The sequence below is a fragment of the Hylobates moloch genome, unplaced genomic scaffold, assembly GCF_009828535.3.
Source record: "Hylobates moloch isolate HMO894 unplaced genomic scaffold, HMol_V3 SCAFFOLD_6, whole genome shotgun sequence".
Classification (NCBI taxonomy): Eukaryota; Metazoa; Chordata; class Mammalia; order Primates; family Hylobatidae; genus Hylobates; species Hylobates moloch.
In genome coordinates, this window is record NW_026652281.1 from 73,302,170 (window position 1) to 73,313,356 (window position 11,187).

General features: G+C 43.3%; 1 protein-coding gene across 6 annotated transcripts in view; it reads left to right on the top strand.

Annotated features, from left to right (window-relative positions):
- The window catches only part of LDAF1 (lipid droplet assembly factor 1), a 28,050-nt gene extending 16,898 nt beyond the window's left edge, over positions 1-11,152 (top strand). For 5 of the 6 annotated variants that reach the window (XM_032157079.2, XM_058440804.1, XM_058440805.1 and 2 more), the window contains one exon: positions 4,905-6,038. In XM_032157079.2, the coding sequence (XP_032012970.1) occupies positions 4,905-4,986 (82 nt within the window). In that variant the 3' untranslated portion in view covers positions 4,987-6,038. Of the gene's footprint in view, positions 1-4,904; positions 6,039-9,822 lie in introns of those variants that run through there. The other variant, XR_009214151.1, reaches the window with a different exon arrangement.
- Positions 11,153-11,187: the final 35 nt, after the last annotated feature.

Below are 11,187 nucleotides of genomic sequence, written 5' to 3' on the forward strand. Positions count from 1 at the left end.
TAATCCTTACAATTTAGCCTCTTTCTATTATAAGGAAAATTAAGCCAAGTCCCTTAAGCTGAGAGTAGCACAGAAGGGACTTAAATCCAGATCAGTTAATTCCAAAGCCCTCTTAAGATACAGAGTGACTTTCTAAAACAGGAGTTGGTAATTTCTGGAAAGGGCCAGATAGTATTTAGTAAGTAATATAGTCTCTATTGCAGTTAGTTAACTCTGTTGCGGTAGCATGAAGGCAGCACAGACCAGGAAGTAAATGCATGGCCGTAGCTGTGTTCCAATAAAACTTTATTTACAAAGACAGGCAGCTTGCTGGATTTGGCCAACCGTTGCTCTTTAAGAACCGATATCCTGAGTTTTGTTTTTCTACAAAACAACCCTTGAACTCCTTACCAAAAGGTTATCCTGTTATTATTCCTATGTTGAAAAATGGCTCTTATAGGATTGCTTAATTGATATCCTTGAGTCATAATCACCTTTTCAAAAATCGCTTTGATTGCTCTTAGACTTTCGTTTGTTCATTTGTATTTTACTTATAAAATGGGGCCTGCTATGTTTCCCAGGCTGTTCTCAAACTCCTGGCTTCAAGCAATCCTCCCTGATTGGCCTCTCAATGAACTGGAATTACAGACGTGAGGCACTGACTCACTCCCAGTCTTAAAAGACATAAAAGGAGAAATATTGGCCTATTTTGCATATTGAGGGTGATGCTTCTGAAATAAAATTCCTCCCTGCCTCTGAACCCTGCTGTAATAGGGTAAGTTCTTAAAGATTATACCACAGGAAGTAGCAGAATCTGACTCCCTACTTATCAATGAAGAAATTGAAAAAGAAATCCAGGATTTGTACTTGATCTCCTTATCCTCCCCTATTGCTGCCAACCAATTGTTTCCACGTGGTCAGAGGTTCTTAAGCTTTTTGTTCTCAAGTCCTGTTTTACCTTCTTAAAAATTATTGTGGCATCCGAAGAGATTTTATTTATGTGGTTAATTGTATTAATAGCACTTTGGGAGGCCAAGGAGGGAAGATCACTTGAGGCCAGGAGTTTAAGACCAACCTAGGCAACATGGCAAGACCACATCTCTACAAAAAATACAAAAATTAGCCAGGTCCACGTGGTGATGTGTGCCTATAGTCCCAGCTACTCTAGGAGGCTGAGATGGGAGGATCATTTGGGCCCAGGAGTTCAAGGCTGCAGTGAGTTGTGATCACACCGCTGCACTCCAGCCTGGGCAACAGAGCAAGACCTTGTCTCAAAAAACAAATGAAATGAGGTGAAATATAAAATAAAATAAATAGCTAGCATGACATAAAACTATATACAATAAAATAAATTAAAATAAACATAACATAAATTACATTAAATCAAATTAAATATTAGCTGGGCATTGTGCATGCTTGTGGTCCCAGCTACTCAAGAGGCTGAGGAGGGAGGATGGCCTGAGCCTGGGAGGTTGAGGGTGCAGTGAGCTGTGATTGTACCACTGCACTCCAGCCTGGGTGACAGAGCTAGACTCTGTCTGGAAAAAAAAAAAAAGTATATTAATAATTATCTCTTTTTAAAAAATTTTCTTAGTGTTTCTTGTTCTGAAATAATTATTCTATTAGAAATCATAACATAAATTTTAAAAATATCTATTCATTTAAAAGGAACAATATTACCTGTTGATATAAATAACAAATTTTAATGAGAAGTAACTATATTTTCCAAAACAAAATGAAATTTGTGAGTGGTATTGTTTTACATTTTACAAATCTCTTTCATATCTGCCTTAACAGTTGTCAGCTGGCTTCTCGTTTGTGTGGCTGCATTCATTCTGTTGTGCTATGTTGTTCTGTTTGAAGTATTTGAAGAAGACCCCGCATCACTTAATGTGCGGTTGGGAGAGGGAGGCAAAGCTTTTTTAAAAGATTGTGGATATTCTATGATAGTACACCAAAACTCCATAAGTGGTAGTTTCTTAAAGGTTAGCTGAAATGTGAAATTTTTCTACTCTATTTTATTGAAATCTGCAGGTCTATCTCACACTTGAAATTGATCTTTATCATGCATGATTTTGTAACTTTACCCAGTGGTCAATTGGAGAATATCAGTTCATTGAGTCATGCAGATCTTCCAAATATATTTTGAAAAATTGCACTGTTCCCTTGTGAGAGAATGTGAGTGGAAAAGGCGTATAGTAGGTCATGTTATTGTGAATATGGTTTTCATCTGAGAACCCTTGCATTAGCGAATTCTTTTTTTTTTGTTTTGAGACGAGTCTCACTCTCACCCAGGCTAGAGTGCAGTGGCTTGATCTTAGTTCACACAACCTCTCCCTTCTGGGTTCAAGCAGTTCTTCTGCCTCAGCCTCCCGAGTAGCTGGGATTATAGGTGTGCACCACCATGCATGGCTAATTTTTGTATTTTTAGTAGAGGTAGGGTTTCACCATCTTGGCCAGGCTGGTCTTGAACTCCTGAGCTCAAGTGATCCACCCACCTCAGCCTCCCAAGATGCTGGGATTATAGGTGTGAGCCACTGCACCCAGCCTGCATTAGTGAATTCTTTATAACTCAAAAAAAGATAACTCCCTCATTAAATGATCGAAAGCATGGAGTGGGGGGAAGAGGAGCTATACAATTTATTTCATGATTTAATGGAATTTTGGCCCTAAAACATAAAAGATAATACAGCTTAAATTTTTAAAAAAGAAAAGAAAAAGGAAACAAAACCGTAAGTTTCCCTTACATATGAAAATCAACTAAATATTTAGATCAAATACACTGACCTGCCTCCTATGTAGATCAGCTAGCCTCTGAGGGGCAAAACCACACTCCTTTGTTATGGAAACTGCGAGACCTCCCAGGGCCTGCAGCTCAGGAGAAGTAGGGGCCCTGGGCAGCTGTGTTTATTTGTAGAGCCACCAAACCCACTACCCTGTATCATAATCTTCCAAACCAGCCTGAGCATAACTAGCTTTCTTATATCTTTACTAAGAAAAGGAAAGGCTTCTTTCTTAGTTTTTTGTTATCAGGGAGGAAGGGTTTAGGTGGCAAATAATGAAAAAAACCAAAGTAGATACTAGTTTAAACACACAGGGAACTTTTTTTTATTGCTTAATGAAAAACTAGAGACAGCCCAGGGCTGGTGCAGCCACTGTGTGGTATCAACATACCAGGCACCTTTTGCCTTACTGTGTTGCCATCCTTAGCCCATTGGTTTCCTACCTCATGGCCACAAGATAGCTGCTGCAGCTCCAGGTGCACCAGCTACCTTCAAGTCAGGATAAAAGGAGAAAAAAATTGAGTCTGACCCTTTTTACAATGTGAGTAAAATATTTCTCAGGACCTCTCACCACTATACTTCAAAAGACTTCATTAACTAGAACTTTGTCAGATGGCCACTTGTGTTAGTCTGTTTCTGCATTGCTCTAAAGAAATATCTGAGATTGGGTAATTTACAAGGAAAAGAGGTTTATTTTGGCTCATGGTTCTGCAGGCCATACAGGAAACATGGTGCTGGCATTTGCTCCTGGTGAGGGCCCGGGAGGCTTCTTATCATGGTGGAAGATGAAGGGGAGACAGTGTCACATGGTGAGAGCAGGAGCAAGAGAGAGAGGAAGGAGGTGCCACACTCTTTTAAACAACCGGATCTTGCATAAACTCAGGGCAAGAACTCAGTCATTCCCCAAGGATGGCACCAAGCTATTCATGAGGGATCCACCCTCTCGACCCAAAGACCCAAATACCCCCTACCAGGCCCCACCTCCAACACTGGGGATCACATTTCAACATGAGATTTGGAGGGGACAAACATCCAAAGCATATCCCCACTCTAAGCTGGGAATGTTCAGCTGTGTCATCTTCTGTAGCATAAATTTGTAAGGAGAAGAGTTTGGGAAATAACTCCTGGTCGGCCAAACTCTGATGTGTGCTGTGGTTTTCCACAGTGGGGTGTCAATTATGGCCAGGCTTTTTGAAATTCAAAGATAAACCATGGATCCAATTGAGTTAATATCAATAGCACTACTTCGTCTCTCACAGCCTTCTGACAGTCACAAGGACTGAAGAAGACAGATTGGTTTATCTTCCTTTCCCCAAGATATGGTTTGGCTGTGTCCCCACCCAAATCTCATCTTGAATTGTAGCTCCTGTAATCCCCGAATGTCATGGGAGGGACCTGGTGGGAGGTAACTGAATCATGGGGGTGGGTTTTTCCCATGGTTGCTGTTCTCATGGTAGTAAGTGTCACGAGTTCTGATGGTTTTATAAAGGGCATTTCCCCTGCACATGCTCTCTTGCCCGCCGCCACGTAAGAAGTGCCTCTGATCTTCCTTTGCCTTCCACCATGATTATGAGGCCTCCCCAGCCATGTGGAATTGTGAGTCCATGAAACTTCTTTTCCTTTATAAATTACCCAGTCTCAGGTCTTTATTAGCAACATGAGAATGGACTAATACAATCCTCCCTCTGAACTCCTTTCCATGGAAGATGTCAAGAAACTAATTGAAATCAGAAGATATGGTCTGAATCCCCACCCTGCCGTGTTTTTTAGCTGTGTGGTCTTGAACAGGCTGCTTGACTTCTCTGATTTCAGTTTTTGTCCATTGGTAAAACAGACAAAATAGCTACTCTTAATCTACCATTCTCACTGGGTTGTTGTGAAGACACAGATAATTAAGAAAAACGATAAATATCCAAATTAGAAGATGGAAAAGGGGCCATAACCCTACTCCTAACCTGGTCATTTTAACCTCCTGTGCCCTCAGTTTCTTCATCTGTATAATGGGCATAGGCCTGGTGTGGTTGCAAGAAGCAGCTAAAAGTAAATCAGGAAAAAGAACATCATGTATTCAGCTATGCACACTTCCAACGTTGCCCTTTATTGAGGCCCTAGAGCTAACCATCTCTTCTTGTTATCCAACAGGCCACTGACACAGCAAAACACCAATTCCGACTTTCTGCCAGCCATGAAGTCTGCAGATTTCAAGGGGCTTTACCAGGAATGAGTGGCTGCTCAGAGGCCAGGCTTCTTTTCAAATACTGCTGGATCATACTCACCCCTTGGGATTACGGCTTAGAAGAAGGGGGCTGGGTAGGCAAGCACTCCTTGGCTGTGTCCTCTCGCTTTTTCACTTATTTGTAGGATCCCGCAGCAGCCAATTTAGGGATGGTGTTGTTCTTGTGTTGGTTCCCATGTAAAGAAGCAGCAGAGAAATGCGATGGTTCAACAGCTCGCCCTGCCCCAAGTATGCAGACTTGACCTTGGCGGGGTCCTGGGCTTCTAGAGTCTAGCCCTTGACCCCAAAGCCTCAGGGCTTATGTCCAACAGTCCCATTGGGAGCAACAGTGATTGTTTATAGTTTTTTGTTTTCAGAAATGAGGGCAGCTGTTAATTTTTTCACTCATGTGAAACAAGATGAAAAAAAAACCAAAAATCCAAAACAGAACAAGCTCTTCTGTTTTTGCTTTTTATCAGAAAGAACAGCAACATTTGGCCTCTCCAAGTTGGAAAATAGAGTCCAAATGTAACTTTCTGGCCAAGAGTATTTTTTAAAAAGTCTAAAGGTGTAGTTTCCACTGTTACTGTTGAGTACTGTTAAGTGCTGTTAATCTTTTACATATTTGCCCTTGGTACTTTTGTATTGTTTTAAAGAGCTTGTCCTGTTAAGTAATTTCTTTTCTTTTTTTTTTTTTTTTTTTAAACGGAGTTTCCCTCTTGTAGCCCAGGCTAGAGTGCAATGGTGCAATCTCGGCTCACTGCAACCTCCAACTCCCAGGTTCGAGTGAGTCTCGTGCCTCAACCTCCCAAGTAGCTGGGTTTACAGGAACCCACCACCGTGCCCGGCTAGTTTTTTTTTGTATTTTTTTTTAGTACAGATGGGGTTTCACCAAGTTGGTCAGGCTGATCTTAAACTCCTGACCTCAGGAGATCCACCTGCCTCGGCCTCCCAAAGTGCTGGGATTACAGGCGTGAGCCACTGTGCCCAGCCGAAGCCATTTCTTAAAATAAAAATGCTAAAGGACTAGTAATTAAAAATAAAACTTCCTATGGGATTTCCCAGTGGAATTATTGAGTGGCTTATTTGCTGTGGCATTTCATTAAATATTTATTTTGGTGGGCTTTTTTTCTTTACTCTTTTTCCCTTCTGCTCCATACATCAGACCTGCCTATTCCTCTGTCAATTTCATGACTGGTGCTGGGTAATAGGGATTTTTTTAGTTGCTCGTGATAGACACCAATTCCACATTACTTTAAAAAGAGGGGTGGTGGGGAGAAGGATTAGTTTCACTCAACCAAAAGGCCAAGGGGTAGATCTTGAGGTGCTGCTGATTCCAGGGGCTCAGGTGGTGTCATTAGGCATCTCTCACCCCTCATCTCTCAGGACAGCTTTCCTCAGCATGAGCCGCTTTTGCAGGCAGGCCCGCCGCCCCTTTTGGAGGTCCCAGGAGCTCCATCCTGGGCAAGAAAACAGCTTTTTTTCCAACAGTATATACAAATATTCTGGGTTTGGCTCCGATTGGATAGACTTGGGTCATGTGAGTGTCCCCAGACCAATCATAGTGGCTAGGAGGATGGGATATGCAGATAGGACAGGGCTGGGATGGTGGCCATTCAAGAAACAGGGGAGGCAATAGATCAGCCCACTATTAATATAACTATTAACAGTTACTGTTTATTGGATGTTTCCTTCATTCATACAAGTGTCTGATATTATCTCTCTATGCTATCTATCCAGCTGGGTTCTGCAGCTTTAATAATGAAGAATGCAAGGGTCCCTGGTCTCCCTTCTGAAGTTTTCTTTCTAATGCAAGAGTGAGTGAACAAGCATATCTGTTGCTATGTAACAGTTTACCAGCAACTATTGGCTTAAAAGAACAGGCATTTCTTATCTCACATTCTTCATGTGTTAGGGGTCCAGGCATGGCTTGGCTAGGTCTTTTGTAAGCCTGTGATCACAGTGTCATCAGGGCTGTGTTCTCATTTGGGGTCCGACTGGGGAAGGACCACATTCCAAGCTCACATGGTCGTTGGCAGCATCCAGCTGGCAACAGGACTTAAGCCCTCAGTTCTTTGCTGCATATTCCCCTCCCCATGACAATTCAGTGTGGCCAATGGCTTCTTCAAAGCCATCAAGGGAGAGCCTCTCAGCAAGATAGACATTACATTCTCAGGGAACGTAATCATGCGTGCACAGTCATGAACACTGGATCACTTTATCTGTGTTCTGCTGGTTAGAAACGAGTCCCAGAAACCACCACCTACTCTCATGAGGAGGGGATCACCCAAGGGCAGGTAAACCCACAGAGGGGACCATGGGCTGTGCCTTAAGAGTCCTTACTTGGGTCCTTAGTAGTCCACCTTGCTACAACAAGTAAACAAAATATTAGACCAACTCTGCCAAAGATAAGTAAAAGGGTGGTAAGTAATTGGGAGAGCATGCTTTAGCCACAGCAATCAGAGATTTCTTCTATTTGAACCAAAGCATGAGTTGTCACCTTGCCAAGCACACAGGGAGGGTGTTCCTGGCAGAGGGCACAGTATCCCAAAGGCCCAGAGATGGGAAGAAGCTTAATGTGTTTAAGGAAAAAAATGATGTCAGCATGGCTGTGCCTCATCATGCAGGACCTCATGGAGTGAGTTTACACCAGGGGTCCCCAACCAGTACTGTTCCTTGGCCTGTTAGGAACCAGGCCATACAGCAGGAGGTGAGCAGCAGGTGAGCAAGCATTGCTGCCTGAGCTTCACCTCCTGTCAGATCAGCAGTGGCATTAGATTCTCATAGGAACATGAACCCTCATGTGAACTGCACATGGAAGGGATCTAGGTTGCACGATCCTTACGAGAATCTAATCTAAAAAAAAAATTAGCTGGCGTGGTGGCCGGCGCCTGTAGTACCAGCTACAGGGGAGGCTGAGGCAGGAGAATGGTGTGAACCCGGGAGGCGGAGCTTGCAGTGAGCCGAGATCGCGCCACTGCACTCCAGCCTGGGCGACAGGTGACAGAGCAAGACTCCGTCTCAGAAAAAAAAAAAAAAGCCAGATTCTGGTCAGGCACGGTGGCTCACACTTGTAATCCTAGCTACTCAGGAGGCTGAGGCGGGGGACTCGCTTGAACCAAGGAGGCGGAGGTTGCAGTGAGCCAAGATTGCACCATTGCACTCCAGCCTGGGTGACGAGAGTGAGACTCTGCCAATAACTAAATAAATAAGGCAGATTCTGAGTCTGTAGGTCTGCATCAGGACCTGAGTTCCTGCATTGCTTATCAGGCCACCAGGTGAAGCCTTCCACCGGCCACACCTTGAGTAGCAAGGTAATAGATACCTCCTCCCACCCTCTCCCATAGATGGCAGACCTGAGGCCCAGGGAGGATAGACTGCTTACTAGAGGCCAAACAGAAAGACTGCAGTGCTGGGGCTAGAACCCATGACTCCTACAGCTGGTGCTCACTTCATAGCATCTTCCCTGCCCCTCTGACCCTGAAACAGGATTCAGGGAAGAGGATCCCTAAGTGTGGGTGAGGAGTAAGAGACTATGCTATCTGCTCTGAATCAAGCTTCTTTATACTCTATTTTTGGTCGAATCACTTCCCTTGCAGAAGTACCAATAGAAATTCAAAGATGAACACAACCAGACTGCAATTCTTTGGGGCCTGGGGGAGCCAAAGTAAAATAGATTTGTTAGTGAAGTTCCTCTTATTTTTGGTTAGTACAAATTTGGCAAGTCATCCAAAGAAAAGCTTACATATAACTTGGTATGTTTTTATGAATGCAAATTATAGCCATAGACTTTCTCCTAAGAATGAAGGTTCTTAGCTTGAATCAGTTTAGATGAAAAATGCCTCCCTTAAAAAATAAGAGCTCCTAAACTCTCACAAAACATGAAATGCAGAGGCAAGTGGTTCTAGGGTTGACTCAGGGAACACAATGAAGTCATCAAGGATTTCAGCTTTCCATGTTTTTGCTCCATCGTTCTCAGGGTGTCTTTAGGGTGATTTCCTCATAGTTACAACATGGCTGCCACAGCTCCGGGAATCACATCACATAATCATATCCAAAAGCAGGTAGAAAAGGGGTTAGCTGCACATACCTTTTTTGAAATAAGGAAAAAGAAGCCCCCTCCCAACTTCCCCTTAAATCTCACTGAACAGAACTGTATTACATGCTCATCTCTAAACAGAAGGGAAATGGGATGTCATCTTGGTTATCTCATGCCAAGCAGGATTGTGCCCCAGGGTGTGCTGTGCAAACAAAGTCCAGATTCTCTTAGCAAGGAAGAAGGGGATGAAGTGGGAAGGAAAAAGAAAGGGCAAGAAAATCCCTTTTAATTAAGCCCTACACTATCTGCCCCAGTACACTTGTGTTTTAGCTGTATTTTTTCACAAAGTAAGGGTCTTCATGTGCTGTGTGAGCAAGGTCAGGACCAAGGAGGATTTAGTGAAATCTGGAATCTCAATCAGGGGTTCATACTCTTGAGATAAGGAAAAGTAACCAATGCTGCCTAACAGCCCAGCACCCACACTGGAGTCCCTGGACTTAGCAGATGGAACTTGCTATAATGAGGACCATATGTATTCATTTGCTAAGGCTGCCATAGAAAGTACCACAGACTGGGTGGCTTACACAACAGACATTTATTTTCTCACAATCCTGGAAGCTGGGAGTCTAAGATCAAGATGCCAGCAGGCTTGGTTTCTCCTTGGCCTATAGAGAGCTGTCTTCTCCCTGTGTCTTCTGCCTGTGTCTGAATTTCCTCTTCTTAGAAGGACAGCAATCCTATTGGACTAGGGTCCATCCTAATAACCTCATGTTAATGCAATTACCTCTTTTTTTTTTTTTTTGTAGGCAGAGTCTCACTCCGTCACCCAGACTGGGGTGCAGTGGCGTGATCTTGGCTCACTGCAACCTCCGCCTCCCAGGTTCAAGCGATTCTCCTGCCTCAGCCTCCTGAAGAGCTGGGACTACAGGCCTGCACCACCATGCCCGGCTAATTTTTTTTTTTTTTTTTTTTTTTCAGTAGAGACAGGGTTTCACCATGCTGGCCAGGCTGGTCTCGAACTCCTGACCTCAGCTGATCCATTCACCTCAGCTTCCCAAAGTGCTGGGATTACAGGCATGAGCTGCTGCACTTAGCCACAATTATTTCTTTAAAGACCCTTCCTCCAGCCATATTTTGAGATTCTGATGTTGGGACTTCAACATATCAATTTATGGGTCACACAATTCAGTCCTCCAATTGAGCGAGCATACTTCTCTTTATTTCCTCTGCAAGTCTGATGTGCACCTTGCTTTAAAAGAGATGCGATTATCGTGCTTCTCATCCTAATTTTCAAAGGGCTTTCTATCACGAGTGAATCTCAGGTTCCAGTGAATGCCTTCTTCGTGTCTATGGATGTCATCGTATAACAGTATTTTTTGACCTATTTCTGTGACATATTCATAGAGTTCCTGTAATCGAACAGTCATGGATCAGCATTCAGAATATATAAAGAAACCCTAAAAATCAATAGGGAAAAGACTTTTAAAATCTAGTATAAATTAGACAAAGGCTATAAACAGACAATTCAGAGGAAGGGCCTGCTTCCTGCTGTGCAGATGGTCATCTTGTGGTGTCCTCACATGGCCTAGAGCAGAGAGAGGAAGCTCACTCTCCTTTCTCTTCCTTTAAGGACACTTATCCCATTTATAAGGGCACCATCTTCATGACTTAATTAATTCCCAAAGCCCCACCTCCAAATATATCACACTGGGGGTAAGGACTTCAAAAACATATACACTGGGGGTAAGGACTTCGTGTGAACTTGTTGTGGGGGGACACAATTGAGCCCACAACACCGAGAATAAGCCTGAGCACACACCTTGTGCCAGGGGCTGCATGTTCTACCTTTTTTCCTTCTTTCCTCTTCATTTTTCCTTCTTTCAGTTCCCATTAAGTAAATCCATTGAGCTGCTCCACGAAGAACACCATGGATATTAGAGGATATTTGCCTCTAGAGATTGGTACCAATCCCTTGCCTCTCTGGGTTCCTAGGAGAACTGACATGTGCAGAAGGTGCCCAGTAAATGTCAGTTTCATCCCTTTGGCATTGCCAGATTTAGCAAAATAATTTTTTTCTTTACGTTTTTTAAATTTTTTAATTTTTTTGTTTTCCAAGATGGAGTTTCGCTCTTGTTGCCCAGGCTGGAGTGATCCTCCTGCCTTGGCCTCCA